The sequence below is a fragment of the Pristis pectinata genome, chromosome 22 (assembly GCF_009764475.1).
Source record: "Pristis pectinata isolate sPriPec2 chromosome 22, sPriPec2.1.pri, whole genome shotgun sequence".
Classification (NCBI taxonomy): domain Eukaryota; kingdom Metazoa; phylum Chordata; class Chondrichthyes; order Rhinopristiformes; family Pristidae; genus Pristis; species Pristis pectinata.
The window spans coordinates 16,890,342-16,910,449 of NC_067426.1; the positions used below are offsets into that span (position 1 = coordinate 16,890,342).

Genomic DNA, 20,108 nt, shown 5'->3' on the forward strand with positions numbered 1-20,108 from the left:
AAGAGATATGGTGAAAAGCTGACAAAATGGAGCAAACTGCAGATCAGTCATGCTCTTACTATTTTTTAAATAACATGCTTTTGAATGGCAGGGCAGGCGGGCTGTGATACCTAGATGTGGCAGAAATATATGAGGGTGACACTAGAATGATTACCTAAAATACTTCTTGTAAAAATATAAATGACTACATAAAGACACCGTGGAATGTCAAACTAAGTCCAAGCACAACAGACATAATGTGCCGTGCAGTGAAAATTCAGGCACTATAGATAATACAGTGAATTTTGACACAGGAATAAGACTCACCTGCAAGTTTCAAATGCAATGTGTATCATGTATGAATTCAATTACGATTGTAAACTTTAATCAGTCAAGCTACCTACCTGCCACTTGGTGTAGTGATTAGTAATCAGGTCATGACTTACATTTTACTAAGTTTCATTTTCAGACTCAAAAGTCCAGTGATTAATAATCAAGTCAGAACCAATACTTCAGCAGGTTCAAATTCCAACCTTAACCTACTGACTAAACTTTGGATTTTAATCACTGTCTCTCTCAGTATTCAACATGTCCAACGGGATGGAGGTTTCCCATGATCAGTGTACAGATGCAGGAAATTGGAGTGAACTGCCAGAAGTATCCTTGAGACAGGTGTTCCGTTGGCTTGGAGATCAGGACCGAGTCCGAGCAGCACTGGTGTGTAAATGCTGGAACCATGTGATGCATTCGCCAGCTCTCTGGCGATCCAGGACATTCACCTTCTGTGGAAGACCATCCAAATATCGGCGGGCTGAGTATGAGTCTGCCATCTGGTATGCCAAAAAGTTTGGCAGATACCTGGTAAACTGTGAGATCAAATTCATGAATCCGTACAATTCCCTTCTGACCCGGAGATTCCAGATAACAATGAGGAGCTTCTTAGCACGCCTAGGAAATGAGAATAACAGATTAAAATCTTTTACCATCCAACACCTGGAGTTGGACCGCCTTGTGTGGAGCTCATCTGTCAGGAATGCCTTCCTAAAGGTACAACCTTGAGGGGAGAATATATATTTCAATGTTCTAATTTATGTTTTTGAATGATTTTCTTCATAATCCTGTGCTAAGGCTACCTAGTTGTGCCTTTCAGGAGGCAACAAACTGAATGGTCGAATGACTCTACAACTCCCCCATTCCAATTCCTTCCTTTGAGAGAGCATTAGATGTGTTTGGATTGGGGGGGGGGGGCAGAGATTCACTAATATTGATGTAAGAAAACTGCAGTGATGAAGTAAGTGATAGCACTAAAGAGTGAAAAATCCCGGAGAGTTTCCATTCTAAGATTCTAAAGGATATAGGTGAGAGCATTGAAGATGCACTAACCATAATCTTCCAAAGTTGACTTGACTTGGAATTGGCCACTTGGAAAGGAATCTTACAGCCCTTTCTCCAGCACTACAAAAAGCTGAGTGGGAAAAGGGGGAATTATAAAGGGTTGTGAGGAAATTACTAGAGTATATAACATAGGATAGGGTGACTGGATATTTTTAAAACTTTCAGAGCCAGCATGCCTTTTGAAGAGTAGGCCTTGAGTAAAAACTTGATTTAAAACTTTTGAAGGGATGACTAGAAAACAGGGAATGATGTGAATGTTTTATTATATGGATTTCCTAAAGGCTTTTGATAAATTCTCAAATGTTAACCAAAGTTGAATATCATGGAATTGAAGGCAAATTACTGATATGGGTAGAAAACTGGCTGAGTGATTGGTTTAGTGATGCGACAGAAAGTCATGGGTCCATGTTTGCTGAAGATGCAAAGTCAGGTGATATAAGCAGTGTAGATCGAAGGAAGAAATTATGAAGAAATATTAAGAGGTTAAGCAAAATTGAAAAAATATGTCAAATGGGTTTCAATGTAGCTAAATCTGAAATCACCTATTTTGGCCCCAGTAGCGATAGAATGGAGTTACTTTTGAGTACTGGAGGTCTTCAGGGTACACTTCACCCCCACCCAACCTCAGGCAAATCCACCAGGGATGTATGTAAGGCAGGGAAAGCTGGCATGGTGGGGCGTGCCTCTGTCTCCCAGTAATAAGCATATGCCCCTTCAAAAGTTGGCAAATTTAAACCGCTGTGCTGTTGGATGTTGGCTATAATCACCAAAATTGTCTCCATTCCCTTCCCAACCATTTTCCTGAGCTGGACCAGAGGGCTTGTGGCCTCCAGGTTCTATTGCTCTCCAGCTTGGACTTTTGTCCATGTCCTTGTGGCAGGGGAATTGTCTGCTTTATCTTCCACCCCTGCCTTTGGCCAAGCTACCACACATCAATTTTTAAAACTGTTTGGTACAGTGGTCTCTAAGGCAATCCCCTGTAGCTCTTCTACCCATATCCTCTTCCCCACTATGTCACAGGCACCCACTGCTTCCACTCTTTCTGACCTGCATTGTCTCTGAGAACCCATACACATAACACTCTAATTCTCCTGTCTGGAATGTGTCACCTTTTTCTGTCTCTTTGGCTTCTTCTCATTTTACAGGTTCTTCTGTTTGGCACAACATTGTGGGCCGAAGGGCCTGTACTGTGCTGTAGTGTTCTATGTTCTATAATTCTTTACAGCCTCCACCTCCATTGTTGATCATGATGACAGTCACCCGGTATCCACCATGTGGACTTCTGTACCTGAGCCCTCAGCATTGTTACTCCTCCTCTCCTTCGTGATCCTGTTTAAAACCCACCTCTGTCCAAGTAATTGGTCACCTCTCCAGCTTCTTTGGCTCAGTGTCAGTTTTATTGTAAGTTTGTTAAGGATGTTAAGAGCGTGATATAAATGCAAGCAGTATTCGTTACTGTAGTGGTAGTGAGACCCCTTGGCTATCCTAGCCTAGGTGAAACGATTCTCACCGAATTGATTCTCTATTCTCTAATACACAATGTTCTCTGTTCAGCTTCTGATCGTTTACATAGATTTGGAGGAAATATTCCCTCTGCATGCTGGTGAAATAAGCAAATTAATTCTGACAACCACAAGAATTGTTTTCATCTCGTTCTTAAAGCCTGACATAATATTGTGAATATTGTTAACCCCCAGAAGGAAAGCTCTCACTGATTGTCAAATATGAGGAAGTGAAAGTCACCATATATAAACTTGCACACCCATTCATATAAAATGCCAGAATTCCTACTCTAGGAAATCAATAGAAGATTAGCATGTTTATTTACGTTACTATTGGATACTAGAACATAGAACAGCACAGCAGAGGAACAGCCCATGATGTTGTGCCGAACTAATTAAGCAAATAACACCTAATCCCTTCTGCCTGCACACAGTCCATATCCCTCCATTCTCTGTACATTCATGTGCCTATCTAAGAGCCTCTATCATATTTGCCTCCACCACCGCCCCTGGCAGTGCATTCCAGGCCCCCACCAAATACTTGCCCAGCACATCTCCTTTGAACTTTCTCCCTCTTACCTTAAATGCATGCCCTCTAGTATTAGACATTTTGACTCTGGACACTGTTTAAACATAGTTATTGCAGGTGGTTTAACAAGTGTGTCAAGGTAGGGAAATGAAATAAAAGCATATTTTACTGGGAGCAGTACAGTAACAAAAAATCTTTCATCAGTTACAATTACCATGAAATTGTCAGGTTGTTGGAATAGCCCATCTAATGAAATCTGCTCCGGTCTACCCCATCTGCCCCATCAAATGCCCCTAGTAAACAAATCACAATCACAAAATGGAAAGAAGCCATTTGGCCTGTTGAGTCTATATTAGCTGGATGCTAGAGCATGTGTGGTTTTGTAAATTCTTTCCTTTCAGATACTTATCCAGCTCCATTTCGAACACTACAATTGAATCAGTCTCCATTACAACCCCTGCATTCCAATTACATCCATTCTCCCATTTCTCCACTATCCTAAAAAAAAATTCCTTTCAAATACTTGAATATCATGATGGAATTCCGCACTGCCCCCTGACAGTGCATTCCGGATTCTAATGACTCACTGTATAAAAATATTTCTCCTTATGTTACTTTTGCTTCTTTTGGCAGTTACCTTCATTTTTTGTAGTTCTTGACCTTTCTGCCAATGGGAATAGTTTCTATCTTGTGTACTCTGGTTATACCCACGAAGATCTTAAATACTTCTATCAAATCTTCTTGTTACCTCCTTTATTGCAAGGAGAAGTACATCTTCTGCGATCTACCCACTTACAGGTAAGTTATCCCTGGAGACACAAGAGATTCTGCAGATGCTGGAATCTAGAGCAACACACACAAAATGCTGGAGGAACTCAGCAGGTCGGGCAGCATCTATGGAGGGAAATAAACAGTTGATGTTTTGGGTCGAGACCCTTCATCAGGACTGTTGTTATCCCTGGAATATTATCCCTGGAATCATTTTGGTAAATCTCTTCAAAACCTTGACATCTTTCCTACGCTGTGGTGTCCAGAATTGGATGTGGTTGTGGTAAATCAAAGTAATAAGTAGGTACATCATGACTTCCTTGTTTTTTCACCCCAGACCTCTATTTACAAATGCAGTCCCTCATATTAATCAACCTCCCTGCCACCTTTAACAAACTATGCTTGCATAACCAAGATTGTTCTGTTCTTATTACAGATTTGGGCCCTCTAGTTTATATTCCCTCTTCTAATTTTTCCTACCAAGTTCATCTCCCTCCTGTTCCCTCATTCCACCAGCCTGTGTATATCTGTTTGAGATCTATTACTTCTCTCCTTACAGATCATTAAACCTCTGTTTTGTGTCATAAGCAAATATGGAACTTTGCCCTTGAGATCCAAGTTAGTCATTAATATTAAAATTCATGGGTAATTAGAATGGGCGATAAATACCAGCTCATTCTAACGATGGCCATACCCTGCAAAAGAATAAGCAGTATCTATTGGAATCTAGATTATTTCAGTTCAGGTGACAGAAATGTATTTGAAATATTTGCAACAGTGCAAATGAAGTGATCTTTAACACTGTGCCACATAACAAAAAAGCATAGTAACTATTTAATGCATTTAATACTGATGATTCTCAGTACTAACTTTCTGTGAGGGGCAATTACCAGTGAAGGCAAAACCTGGATCACAGGTTGAGTTTGGTAATTTGCAAAGCTCTCTGTAGTATTGTAGGATTTATCATGTCATATGTAATTGAAGAATCTGTATGCTCTAATAGAGACTGTTTTCTGTTAAAGAGCCTGAACTTCTTCCTTCGTCGTGAGTGCAGACACCTTCAGTCGTTCAACCTGAGAGGAGCTCGGCTGGGCATGGAGCAAGGCTTTTCCATCTTAAACTCGCTGATCCACCAGAGGAACAGAAGCTCCATTTCTGAACTCAACATTGAAGATTTCTTCAGCCACCACCTAGCTATCTATGCCAATCCCACCTTCCCTAAAATCATTCATAGCTTCTGTGAACTTACCAGCATTTCACTCAATTATAATTGTATCTCAGATGATCTCCTGGACACCTTGTGTGAAAGCTGCTACCAGACCCTCAGGACCATGAACATTAAATGCCATATCCATGACCCTCACAACCAGGTTGTATGGGGACTCTCCTGGTCTAAACTTGCCAAGCGTGCTACCAGCCTGAAAGTGAACTTTTATTTTGAGCTTGTAATGAAGAATGATCGCCTGACTCGGATTCTGGTGCCAGAAATCCCAGTGAGGAGCTTAAATTTCAGGAGCTGTTACTTTAGTGACCCAGACTGGACCATGAAACCCACCCTGTCTGATCTAATTCCACACTACAAGAGTACACTACAGGTAGGAGCTCACCTGTGCGTATGTTAATGCACAGGGTCAGTACAATGCAATACAGTGATGACAAACCAGAAACTCTCATGGACACCTTTGAGAGTTAGCAGATCCCATGCAGATAAAATAAAGGTACACTGTACATTTTTTATGTACATTGAGCTCAGGAAGAGTCTGAGAGAATCTGCATGAGGCCTACAATAGCCTTCACATTGTAGCAGAAGGGCTACTCAATGTTTAATTGGTAAAACCAGTATGTTAATGAGCCAGGCAGATCGGATTGCTGTTCTGGGTCAGTGGCCGTGGCCTTAAACTGACAAGAGAGAAGCCAGGACTTCTGCCATTGATGACAATAGAGTCACCTCTCATGGGCAATGGGCAAGAGCTGATACTGAGTGACAACGTAAACACACTCGGATGGCAAATCCTCGCTGGTTAAATTCTTTACAAATACTTTCTTTACACCTGTTACACTTGATTGACCACTTAAACAAGGGATGAGAGAGTGCTCAGCAGAGAGACTATGCTTTTAAAAAAGATGTAACTCTTGGAAAAGTAACACAATGTGATGTTATTTCCATTGACAAGAATCCATTTTGAGGGAAGTTTGTAATATTTGCTAATGCCGTAGTCTTGTAATAAACAAAAAAAATGAATGAGAGCCATGCAACAAAGCTTATTAAAGGCTTATCTCCGAGCAAATGCTGTTTAAATGTCCCTATCTGTACTTGGGGCCCAATTGACCTATTTGCACAATTCTGCCTTTTAGAATAGAGATCATTAAAGCTTTCTTTAAAAATATAATTTTTCAAGATGTGAGTGTCACTGGCATAAGAACACAAATAAATAGGAGCAAGAATGGACCACCAGGCACCTCAAGCCTGCCCCGATATTCAATGTGATCATGGCTGAACTATACGGGCCTCAGTTCTTCTTTCATACTAGTTCCCCATAACCCTCAATTCCTCAACCTTTCAAATATTTATCTATCTTCACCTTAAGTATATCTAATGATATGGCTTCCAGCATCCTCTGGGGCAGAGAATTCCAGAGATTTGCTACCCTCTGAGAGAAGAAATTTCCATGTATCTCAGTTTTAAATGACTGGCCCCTTATTTTGTAGCTCTGTCTCCTTGTTCAATGATCTCCCACTGGTGAAAACATGTCAACTTCTACCCTGTCAAGCCCCCTTAGTAGCTTGTATGTTTGAATAAGGTCACCACTCATTCTTCTAAACACCAAGGAATACAGACCCAAACTCTCGAGCCTATCTTCATAGGACAACCCTATCTTCCCAGGAGTTAGCCTGGTGAATTTCCTAGGGACTAGCTCCAATGCTACTACAGGTAACTTTGCAGAATAACAGACTTAGAAAGGGAGCACATCCCAACAGACAGAATCCTTTTGAATATTCAAACACTGGTGGCTGGTCTGAGGGGATCTGAGTGCAAAACCCTAGACACCCAAAATATACCTCTTCTGTTACGGCATTGAAGGATGACTCTTTGGATATACAAAAAGCCAGAATATTATTTGACAAAATGGACATGTCCTGAACTGTGTATTAAGTGGCAGGGATATGTCTTTCATGATTTGTTACAACAGTAGATGGCCACTTAATGCCCACTCTGATCTCATCATGGGGATTTCAATGAGGGCCGATTAATAGAACCATAGAACAGTACAGCACAATACAGGCCCTTCAGCCCACAAAGTTGTGCCGACCTTTAAACCTCGCCTAAGACTATCTAACCCCTTCCTCCCACATATCCCCCTATTTTAAATTCCTCCATATGCTTATCTAACAATCTCTTGAATTTGACCAATGTACCTGCCTCCACCACCACCCCAGGCAGCACATTCCATGCCCCAACCACTCTCTGGGTAAAAACCCTTCCTCTGATATCTCCCTTGAACTTCTCACCCATTACTTTAAAACCATGCCTTCTTGTATTGAGTATTGGTGCCCTGGGAAAGAGGCACTGGCTGTCTACTCTATCCATTCCTCTTAATATTTTGTATACCTCTATCATTAAGATGAATATTTATTGATTGTCTTCCCCTGCCTGGTTACAATGGTACAGATTCGGGATTTCCCACCCTCAGTGGCCGGTTTTGATGGCCTGTGGGTGCTACGTTGTTTAATGAGCCTTGTGGATGGTAGCGAGGCTTGGGGTTTCAGTAGATGACTCATTCACTGCAAGATATGCAGCCTTGACCTACTCTTGGTATTCATATGGCTGGTCCACTTGTTTCTGGGCGACGGTGATCCCTTGGATGTTGATGGTAGGGGTTGACAATATTTTTGTCAAGAGAAGGGGCTTAGACTCTCTTTAGTTGAAGATGGTTATTTGTGGCAAAATGTTTTTCCATGTTTGGACCAAGTCTTCCTGGTGAAACCCAAATGGGCCACTGGTGACCGGATTATGGGGCAAGAACTATCGACATCACTTCCATCACTTTTCTGACGATTGGGTGGAGATGATGGAAAAGGGCCCACAGGAGGAGGCCTTTGCAATGCTGCATGCTCAGGGACCACTTTCCCTCTGTGCAACACAGTCAGCGGTAGTGTTTGCAGAGGCTCTGTTTTAGCAAGGAAATGGTGACTGAGATCTGGGGGGGCTTTCCAGGTTTGACCCCAAGCCTTTCAGTCGGGTATGAAGGTTACCAGGAGTCCAGGCATTTCCTTCCAAACTCTGGGTCAGTTGAAGATTGGCCTGTGCATGTAGACTGGCAGGGTCCAGGCTCGAATCACTACAAGCACTCTCAGTGTTGGGGGGGCCAATCAAAAACTGCATCCTGTGGTCTCAAAGGCTGGCTCCTTGGAAACATTCCTCGGTGTGGAGCTCTGTCACTTACAGATCCTTGACAGGACCATTGTGACAGCAGCCGTAAAGGTGACTGGGTGCCTCAAATTTCTTTTTTGGGGGGATTTTCCAAGCTGACACAGGGAACCTTGATTTGCAGTGCAGGAGGTGAGGGAGTCTCTCTTCTAAAAGGCAGGGGAAGTCCTTTCCCATTCTCAGTGTAGAGAGCAGCAGGCAACACATTCAGAGGGATTCCAGGCTTCTTGATGCTGCAGGTCGACATCAACTGGACCCACATCGCTTCTGAGTGCCCCACCTGAAATTCAGAGCCACTCTCAATCACAAGGGGTTTCACTCTTTCATACTGCTGCTGATCTATGACCATTCACAGAAGATCTGATTGGTCAGTGCCAAGTGCTGGGGATCTCTCTCAGCACCATCATCTTATGAGGTAAAAACAGAAAATGCAGGAAACACTCAGCAGGTCAGGCAGCATCTGTGGAAAGAGAAACAGAGTTTACATTTCAGGTCCAGAACCCTTTGAGAGAACTGGAAAAGAGATAAAAACAAGGTGTTTTTCTCTTCTATTTTTCTCTTTCCCAGTTCTGAAGAAGGGTCTTCAACATGAAGCATTCACTGTTTCTCTTTCCACAGAGCCTGTCATGAACTGGTATTGGTATTGGAATTGGTTTATTATTGTCACTTGTACTGAGGTACAGTGAAAAAATGGTCTTGCATACAGTTTGTACAGATCAATTCATTACACAGTGCATTGAGGTAATACAGGGTAAAAACAACAACTGCTGACTATTTGCAGTACTTCCTGCTTTTTCTTTTATTTCCCGCTTGATGAAGACTTTCACCTGCAGCGCTAACTCTATTTCCCTTTCCGTGGATGCTGCCTGACCTGCTGAGTGTTTCAAACATTTTCTGTCTTATTTCAGCATTGGCATTGGCTCCTACAGACGATTTAATCTTATTCAACTGACAGTGTTGCTCACCGCAGTGACTCACCCATAATTGCTCACAGGGTGAAGTTGCAATAAAACAATTTCAAATAGCTAACAAAAGAATCACAAAAAATAACCACAGAATAATGTTTAGATCCTATGGCTAAAGGGAACATGGCAATAGGAGAATACAGTGATAAATTTGGCCACAGGAGGCTTGCCTGATAAGGTTACAGGTAATATTTTTGATTATTTGGAGGGAGACTTGAGAAAAGAGATTCTTACATTTACCCTTCAGTGTTTCCAGCAACCTGCCTGAAGACCCAAAGAGAGATTTGGATGGCTCTTGTTTGAGCTGCATTGGAAACAGAAGCATTGGCTATCAGATGCTGCATGATTGTCAGCTCTGCTGTGTTGGCGTGGAGATGGCCATTAATTCCATGTTGGAAAGAATGGGTTCCTGGTTCCAAAGTCACATGCAAGCTGGCTTCCCCTTTGCTCCTTGAGATTTTGTCAATGCTTCAAAGGTTTCATAATGTGTGCCTACCCATCTGTAGGGAGATGGCTCCTAGGCTGCTTTATTACCCCAGCATTGTTCCTGGCCATTTGTGTTTGGTGATTCACCACATGTAGATCAGCCCTTCTAAGGTACCCTCCTGCATTACCTGAAACGCTAATATCTAAGCTGGTGGCGGTGTACTGGATCAAGTGATGGCTGCCTTTATCTTCATTTGCTTGCTTGCTTATCCATTGCCACCTGGTCAGGGCACCTGAAAGAAGAAGGGCCCAAGGGTAGGGTTCAATAAAGAAATGGGAGCCCAGTAAGAGGTATGTGCATACACCATCTCCAGTGTCTAAACCAGAGAAGAGTTTGGAATGAGAAGAAAGCACAACATGAGAAAGAGAATTAGCTGTGAAGGCCAGGCATGGTAGTGTAGCAGTTAGCATAACGCTTTACAGTGCCAGCAACCCAGGTTCAAATCCGGCCACTGTCTGTAAGGAGTTTGTACATTCTCCCTGTGTCTGCGTGGGTTCCCTGTTGGTGCTCCGGTTTCCTCCCACGTTCCAAAGATGTACAGGTTAGGAGCTGTGGGCATGCTATGTTGGTGCCGGAAGTGTGGCAACACTTGTGGGCTGCCCCAGAACACTTTACGTAAAAGGTGCATTTCACTGTGTGTTTCGATGTACATGTGACAAATAAAGAAATCTTATCTTATCCAACTATTCTTCATGTTCTCTGCACCACTGCTGCCCACAAACTGTGTTCCATCTGTTCCATCATCGTTCTGCATACTCTCTTTCTCGCAGGGGGTGGGGGGGGGTGGGATGTCTGCTGGTGCTGACCTACTCCCACTGGTGTTGGAAAAGTCCTGTCAGAGGGAGGGATGAGTGTTAGGGAATGTCAGAGTATTGTCCCTCCCATGGTTGACCAGCTTGGAAATGTGGGTGTGGGGCTTGGAATGTCTGTAAGTGCGTGAGGCTCTGGTGAATCATTTGAATGTTCAGCAGGAGATCTGGTTGTTGGAGATGGTGGTTAGTTGAGTGATAGGACTGTATTGCAGGGAGTGGTGACAGACGCTGTCATTGGGAAAGAGAATTTGATGTTGCTTTTGCTGGCCTTGACTGCATCTGTCATTGCATCTGTGGCACTGCATCAAAGCCACTCCTGGCACTGTTCTTGTTGTGTCTTCCTTCAAAGGCTGTTTGACAGTGGGCCTGAAGTCCCTTTGACCACTATCCTCCCCATTGGGCAAGGGATCCAGAATCAGGGTGTCTGCTCTCACCCGCGTCAACCACTAAGTTTCCAGAACCTGGTGAGTAAGCTTCATCGTCAAGCAAGTAAGAGGTTCAGGCATGGACTTAACCAGGGTGAGTCAACTTCGGCTGGTGTTGGCTGCTCACAAAGTGGGGCCATGTGGATGTGTAGTAGGATCACAGTTAACAGTGACGGCATGTGATATCATGACAAGGAGCACAAAGGGATACCGAGCTCTGTTATAGGAAGAGAACGTCAGACAGAGGAAAACTTTCAAGGGTGTGCTCAAGGTCTCCTTGAAGAAATGTATCATCCCTACTGACTGCTGGGAATCTCTGACCCAAGACCACTCGAAGTAGAGAAGGAGCATTTGGCGTAGAGGAAGGGCACAAGGCCGTGCCTCAGAAGCTCTGTGTAAGCAATGGAAGGAGTGCACCACCTCACAAACTATCAACTCCGACCCCTCCCCGCTGCACCACCTCACAAACTATCAACTCCGCCCCCTCCCCGCCCGTCCCTTACCCCAGCCATCTCCTGCTCATCTGTGGAACAATCTGTATTCCCACATTGGCTTCATCAGCTGCCTTCATACCCACAGAACTGGTGTGGAAGAAAGTCCTCCTCAATCCTGAGGGGTTGCCTAAGAAAAAGAAAAGATGCACTATCTTTTGGCAAATAACAGTTGTATACATTTTATAGTGCCACCCAATTTAGCCACTTGACTCCCAATCTTCATGATCTGTGATATTTAGGTGATAATTTAACCATGTATCTTTTCTGTTCTCTGACCTCTTGATATTTTCCACAAGAGTCTCCTTTAAATGAAGGATAGTACCACCCACCACCATTATTGACACAACAGCTTTAAGAAGTAACATGCTGGGGATAAAGAGGAACCAATGGATGCAGTACGCTCTAAGTCCTCATTGTTCTCTGGCTTACTATCCAGGGATCTACATTCTCGCAAGATTGGCCATGTAATTCTGGGAGTGTTGGTAGATGTAACACATTCTTCCAAAGATGCCCTATCAGTGGGTAAACTACCACAATCTTTCTATGAAGCAACTATTTCTTTAATTCTTAAAAAGGATAAAGATCCCACTGACTGTGCATTTTATAGACCTATTTCTTTATTAAATGTAGATTCTAAAATATTTTCCAAAATATTGGCCTTTAGATTGGAAAAGGTTCTTCCACAAATTATCTCTGAAGACCAGACAGGATTTATTCAGAATCCTTATCTACATTTTAACATTAGGAGATTAATGAATATTATATATACCCCTTCATCCCAAATTCCAGAATGTGTTGTTTCGCTAGATGCTGAAAAGACGTTTGACAGAGTCGAATGGGAATATCTATTCAGTACACTTCAAAAATTCAATTCTAGTCCTAAATTTATATCTGCGATTAAAATGATTTATTATGCACCTATGGCTTCAATACTTACTAATAATCAAAGATCTCCTTTGTTTAGGCTTTTTCGAGGTACTAGACAAGGCTGCCTGTTAAGCCCTTTATTATTTGATATTGCTTTAGAACCTTTGGCTATTGCACTTCGGGATTCTTCAAATATATGTGGTATTACTCGTGGACAGAAGATTCATAAGCTATCTCTTTACGCAGATGATCTGTTACTTTATATTTCTAATCCGGAGGAATCTATCCCCGCAGTACTATCACTATTAGATCAATTTAGTGTTTTCTCTGGCTGTAGATTAAATTTTAATAAGAGTGAACTTTTTCCTTTAAATATGCAAATCCCAATTTATAGCCAATTACCTTTTAGATTGGTAACTGACTATTTTATGTATTTAGGTGTTAAAATTACTAAGAGACATAAGGATTTATTAAAAGCTAATCTACTGCCTTTAATTGACCATGTTAAACAATTATTTACTAAATGGTTCCCACTGTCTCTATCATTGGTAGGCTGAATTAATGCAGTTAAGATGAATATTTTACCAAAATTTTTATATTTATTTCAAGCGATTCCAACTTTTGTTCCGAAATCTTTTTTTGACACTATTGATTCTAAAATTCTTTCATATATTTGGCAGAATAAAAACCCAAGGCTAAGTAAGAAATATTTACAAAAACTAAAAAAGGATGGTGGTATGGCCTTGCCTAACTTTAGATTATATTATTGGGCAATCAATATTAGATATTTAATTTTTTGGATACAAGATTCAGATGTAATTCAATGCCCCAAATGGGTACACCTTGAGTCCCAATCAACACTTGAATTTTCATTAGTTTCTATTTTAGGTGCTCCACTCTCTTTTGCACTTACCAAATTAAGTAAACATATGATTAACCCAATTGTTAAACATACAATACGAATATGGTTTCAATTTTGTAAATTTTTTGGATTGAATAAATTTAATCTATCACGTCCCATTCAATCCAATTTTTTCTTTTATCCATCCAGAGTTGACTCAGCTTTTTCCATATGGAAAAGGAAGGGAATAGTATGTTTTCGTGATTTATTCATTGATAACTGTTTTTCATATTTTGAACGATTGTCTAACAAATACAATTTGCCTAGATCACACTTTTTTCGATATTTGCAAATTAGAAATTTTTTAAAAGCTACTATACCCTCTTTTCCCACACCTTACAAAACTGAAATTATGGAAAAAATTTTTGGTCTTAATCCTTGTCGGAAGGGCTTGATAGCAATAATTTATGACTTAATTATGAAAATTCGTTCAGAACCACCGGACAAAATTAAGAATGAATGGGAAAGTGAACTCCAGACACCTATACCTACAGAGACTTTGAAGAAAATTCTTCATTTAGTTAATACATCTTCAATGTGTGCCAGACATTCTTTGATACGTCTTAAGGTAGTTCACAGGACCCATATGTCAAAAGATAAGCTAGCTCGTTTTTATCAACATATAAATCCTATATGTGACAGATGTAAATCAAATGTGGCTTCTTTGACACATATGTTTTGGTCCTGTCCTCTTTTGGAAAAATATTGGAAAGATATTTTTAACATTATTTTAAATGTATTGAAGATTGATTTACAACCTCATCCTATCACTGCAATTTTTGGTTTACCAAGGATAGAATTTGGCCATCTATCTGCCTCCGCTAACCGTATGATTGCCTTTGTTACGTTAATGGCCAAACGATCCATTTTGCTTAAATGGAAGGATCCAATACCCCCTACTACTTTTCAATGGTTCTCTCAAACTATATCATGCTTAAACTTGGAAAAAATTACGAGTGGTACTGTTGATCCTTCGTTTAAATTTGAGGAAGTTTGGAGTCCATTTATTCAATATTTTCACATGATATAGATCCCCTTATAATAACCTTTTAATTTAGAGGAACGGAGTTGACGACATAATATTGCTCTGTTTCTATTGAGAAATTTTAGTCCAGTTTTTTTTTCTGTTTTTTTAAAATTTTTTTTCTTTAGCTTAGTTTGGTTTGATATATTGTTTATAATTTTTCTTATTGTTTTGGGGATTTTTTTCTTTCTTTTATATTTTAGAATAAATCTTTTTCTTTTATATTATATTCATTCACTAACAGATCGTTAGATCTACAGATTGTTTTTATACTTTATTGTTCTTTATGATTATCCATGTCGTGATTGTTCTCCTGATCTCTTTGTATTACATGTATAAACATTGATATATTAATCTGTATTAATTTGAAAACTAACAAAAAGATTGAAAAAGAAAGAACACATTCTTCCAGAGCCCCCTCCTGTGGTGTCAGGTGAACCCTGTTTGCCATGAGATGGATCGCTTTTGATGTCTTGTGCTGGCATGTAGTGAAATATCAAAGGTTGGTGTGTGGTCAGGGTCTGGGTTGGAAACACCAGGTGTCGGGAACACCAGGGGTCAGGAACATAGGTTGGGTATGTGGCTGGGACTAGGGTCTCGACTGTGGGCTGGGTGCTAGGGATGGGAGTCAGGATCAGGATTAGGAACATGTGGGGTTGGGAATGTGGGTAGATTTGTGGCCGGAACAGGGAGTCAGTGTTTCTTTTTACGACCTAACACTTACAAGCTGAAGCTTATACAGAAATAATTATACCCCTGGAGGGGATGATGCTGTATGTCATTGCGGTCACTGCCAGCATACTCAGTGTGCTTGCGGTTATAGTGCTATTTGTGTCTTTTATTATCTGAGGGTAGTCCACGCCCCTTTCCCTTACAAGTAACAAGAGTTTGATGCACTCAAATATTCAGAAGGCATTTGATGATGTCTCATCAAAGGTTACTGGGACATCACTGGGACATGGTGTAGGAGTAACGTATAGGCATGGATAGGAGATTGGCTAAGTGACGAGAGAAAGGGAATAGGTATGAACAGGCCCTGATTGGTAAAAGTAACATGTATTTTGCGACATGGCTCAGTGCTGGGCCTGAACTGTTTATAACTTATGTGAATGACGTAGTGAAAGACCTGAAGGTATTGTTGCCAAATGTGCTGTGTATGCAAAAATAGGTGGGAAAGTAAAATGGGAAGCAGACATAAGGAGGTTACAAATGGATAGAGGTGGGTAGATGAGTGGGCAAAGTTCTGTCCGGTGAGTGTAGTGTGGGGAAAATGTGAAATTGTCCATTTTGCAGGAAGAGTAATTTAAATGGTGTTTTACTTAGATGGTGAAAGTTTGGAAGGCTTTGAGAAGCAGAAAGATCTGGGTGCCCTAGTGCATGATTGCAGAAGACTAGTTTGCAGTTTTTGTGAAAAATAAGGAAATCTATAGAATGTTCTCATCTGTTGTGAGGGGAATTGAATGCAAAATTAGGGCAATAATGGTGAGACCACATCTGGAATGCTGTGTCCAGTATTGGTCTTTTTTAAAGTTTTTTTTACAGCGTGATAACAGGCCCTTCCGGCCCAATGAATCTGCACTGCCCATTTTAAAACACAAATTAACCTACCCGTATGTCTTTACAATGTGGGAGGAAACCGGAGCACCCGGCGGAAACCCACGCAGACACGGGAGAACGTACAAACTCCTTACAGACAGCGACGGGAATAGAACCCCGATCGCTGGCGCTGTAATAGCGTTGCGCTAACTGCTACACTACCGTGCCGCCCACGGTAAAAAGGATGTAAATGCATTGAAAATATTCAGAGTAAGTTTATTAGTCTGATACCAGGAATGGATAGGTTGTTTCACGAGAAAGGTCAGACGAGCTAGGCTTGTAGCAACTGGAGTATCGAAGACTGAAAGGAGCAAAGGAAGGATTGAAACATAAAAGATCTTGAGGCATCTTAACAGAATGAATATGGAGAGGGTGTTTCCTCTTGCAGGAGAATCTAGAACCAGGAATCACTGTTTAAAATTAAGAAGTCATCCATTTAAGGCACAGAGAAGGTGAATTTTTTTCTCTTAGAGCCTCGTGAGTTTTTGGAACTCTTCAAAAGGTGAGGGAAGCAGAGTCTTTGAATATTTTTATGGGGAAGTGAATATATACTTGATAAGCAAGGGGGTGAATTGTTAAGGTGGGTAGAGTGTGGAGTTGAAATTATAATCAGATCAGCTATGATTTTACTGAATGGTTGAGTAGGCTTGAGGAAGCAAATGCCTACTCCTGCTCCCAATTCGTATGTCTGTATGCAAAGGAACAGTGTTATCTGTTGCAGGCTCAGTGATACATTTTCAAAAGCAAATGCTGCAATTACTGCCAAAAATATAGCTCTAGTTCAACAGAAATCACAATGTTCTAGTTGCAAAGTAAATAGCCTCTTCACCCTGCAATGAACATAGGGAGAGGCAAAAAGAAAAACTGATAATCTTAAGCCAAAAATAAAAGAAAAATTTTGGCTACGTACAGCAAACCAATCAAAATCTGAGAGATAAGCTGACTTTTCATGTGTAACACTAGATGTGAATCAATTTGTTGGTTCCTGTTTCTTGAGTTCTTTTGGTCTTGTGATCCAGTAGAACAAATATTAATGATGTTAATCACATATTAACTGCCCCTCTCTCTCATTCACATATAACGTCTATATGTAAGTGCACACACCTAATGTTGAGATGTGATTTTTCTTGCCAGAAACTGACATTGGAATTTAATAATAGTCATGAACGAATTGATGATGAGCTATTGCAGCTGGCATTAACGTGTGAACGGCTGCATTACATGAAGATCTGGGCTTTTCTCAGCATTAAATTTATTGAGACAATTCTACAATATCGTCAGGAGGGTAAATCCAACTTCCGCACTCTTAAGGTAGAAGCAACTGTTCTAATTATTAGGATTATTGGGTTACTTAAACATGGGTGAAAGTCAGATCACTGAGAAAATACCTTCTTGTCAAAACCCCCTGCAAGTTGTGATATATTTTAGATTCCACATATGAAGCCTCTCCTTCAGTGGGCTCAACCTGTTCCCACTCCTGGGATCACTCAGTTTGTCTTGCAGTCTTTGGCCTCCCTCTCAGCTATTCTTAAGGCCTGCTGTCTGTCCAGTCAGATTCAGAGCTCAGACTCACCTGTTTCTGCTGCAGACCCTGTGAATTATGCCAATCATTTATCTGTTTCAGAGCAGTAAGCTTCAGGGCACCAAGGGAAGTATATTGAAATAAATGATAGTTGCTAAGGTGAAACATTACACAGACATAGTTTAGTGCCATAATATAAATGCTTTTAAAAAGGATGAAATTTAAGGTAGTAAGTGATGATCATTGGCTGTGATATTTAACTGGGCTAAATAACTAATGTCTCAGGTGGTTTGTGAAGCAATGTTGGGGACTGCAATTGTTTAGGATAAGTTGAAGACTTCACTTTTACTGACCTTCCTTTCCTTTCAACAAAAGGGAAATCCTGGTTTGTGAAGCCTTTATTATCTGTTAATTGCCCATATTCTGATATGCACCTGCAGATATTTTTAACATGCAATGTGAATCAGCCCATACATATTTACAATGACTTTCATTTAACACATTCAGCAGATCCGATGAAATTTATTAGTCGGATTGCAAAAGAGCAATGAAGAGGACACTATTGTTTGATGATGGGCAATGTCTATGAAAGGAATTTGGCAGTAGAAAACAGTATTTCAATTCCTAAATTCACCAGCTAAACCTATGTTATAGCAGACCTTCCAAGTGTGTTCTTCCTCACACTGAAGGCAAAATATACAAAAATTCAATGGGGAAGTTATTTATGGGTGAATAATGTAAAGCAATCCCAGATTTTTTCTAGGCTATTATCTTATACTTGAAGTGTTTTAAAGTGCAGATAAACACGACAAAGTTTCACTGCTGCAACCTATGCTAATCCTATTAGTATCCTCTCTATTGCCAAACGACTAGCCATTCAGTGTTGTGGGTGTTGGCATAAACATTTTTATATTTACATAGCATTTCACTTTTCAAGCTTTGTTGTCCTAGACTTTGAAAACTGGAAACTACTGAGAAACCCAAGGGGTGTCAAGCCCTGCACCCTCGTAGTTGCAGTGGTAAAGACAACATCTAAATTGACCAATAGCTTTCTGGATCTAATCCCTTCCCTCTGCTGTTAGCTAGGCTAGCACCCAGGGAGGATCAAGATTAGACAGAGTTGTGCTTCCGTATCCTTGGTGAAAAATGCAGGATTCTGGGGACTGGACAGAATCAGATTCCACTGTGATGGCAGAACATAGAACATAGAACAGTATAGCACAGGAACAGGCCCTTCGGCCCACAATGTCTGTGCCAAACACAATGCCAAATTAAACTCTCTTCTGACTCCACATAATCTATATCCCTCCATTCCCTGCATATTCATGTGCCTATCTAAAAGCCTCTTAATTGCCACTATCATATCTGCTTTCACCACTACCCCTGGCAGCCTGTTTCAGGCACACACCATTCTCTGTGTAAAAAAGTTGCCCTGCACATCTCCTTTAAATTGTCTCACATCCTCCTGCATTTGACATTTCTAACCTGGGAAAAAGATTCTGACTGTCTACCCAATCTATTCCTCTCATAATTTTATAAACTTCTATCAGGTCTCCCCTCAGCCTCTGACACTTCAGAGAAGACGACCCAAGCTTGTCCAACCTCTCCTTGTAGCTCATATCCTCAAATCCTGGCAGCATCCTCGTAAACCTCTTCTGTGCCTATTCCAAAGCCTCCACATCCTCCCTGTAATGGGGCGACCAGAATTGATGTCCATGATGGACCAGATTGTCAACATTCACACCCCATGGACAAATGTAAATGTCAATTCACATATAAAAAGTGCCACAATATAGCAGATGTGCATGAAGGCGCAGCCCAAAATGAGTCAGCAGAGAGAAGGGAGGAGTCAGAAGGGGAGAAAAACAGAACCCAACCTTTTTATATTAAGGAAAACAAAACTTAACCGTACTTCATTTGCACTTTTACATTACTTAATGCATGTTTTATTGTGCTGTAATAGACACTTTGATAACACTTTGAGTTTGATTACCCATCCATGGAAATTAAAAATGGTTTTCAGAAGTAATACCTGTAACATTTCAACCTATACACTTTGCTTAAGATGGTTTGCCATGATATTTTTTATGCCAATAAAATATGTGATATCTCAGGTATTGACAAGCCTGTCTCAGCTGCACCTGAAAACAGTTGTTAACAATAATCAAATCTTTGAGACTTTTAATGTGATGGAGAAATTGTTTAATCTACAGGTGAGAATTTATATGCACAAGTACGAAACAAATGAAGAAGATAAGCTGCTGCGCAACTTGTACACGAAGTACAGGGATTTAATCGACACAGAACTCAATTATTTTGTAATTACTTACCCCCTGATGTAAAAGACAGCTCTACTGAATGGACAGCCCAACTATAGTACATTTAAGCAGTTACAGGACCAATAAATGTATTT

At 40.8% G+C, this 20,108-nt stretch overlaps 1 protein-coding gene across 1 annotated transcript; it reads left to right on the plus strand.

Moving 5' to 3' along the window:
* The first annotated feature begins 579 nt into the window (after window positions 1-579).
* On the plus strand, window positions 580-20,037 carry LOC127581898 (F-box only protein 39-like). The gene is made up of 4 exons (XM_052036728.1): window positions 580-1,026; window positions 5,196-5,768; window positions 17,308-17,484; window positions 19,909-20,037. Exons 1-4 carry the CDS (start codon window positions 580-582, stop codon window positions 20,035-20,037), a joined length of 1,326 nt encoding a protein of 441 aa, XP_051892688.1.
* Window positions 20,038-20,108: the final 71 nt, after the last annotated feature.

Bases quoted from the DNA above. Each gene is read 5' to 3' on its own strand.
- LOC127581898 (XM_052036728.1), top strand. From the start codon at position 580: ATGGAGGTTTCCCATGATCAGTGTACAGATGCAGGAAATTGGAGTGAA. The intron at 1,027-5,195 runs GTACAACCTTGA...TTTCTGTTAAAG, and splicing joins TCAGGAATGCCTTCCTAAAG to AGCCTGAACTTCTTCCTTCG. The intron at 17,485-19,908 runs GTAGAAGCAACT...TTTAATCTACAG, and splicing joins CCAACTTCCGCACTCTTAAG to GTGAGAATTTATATGCACAA.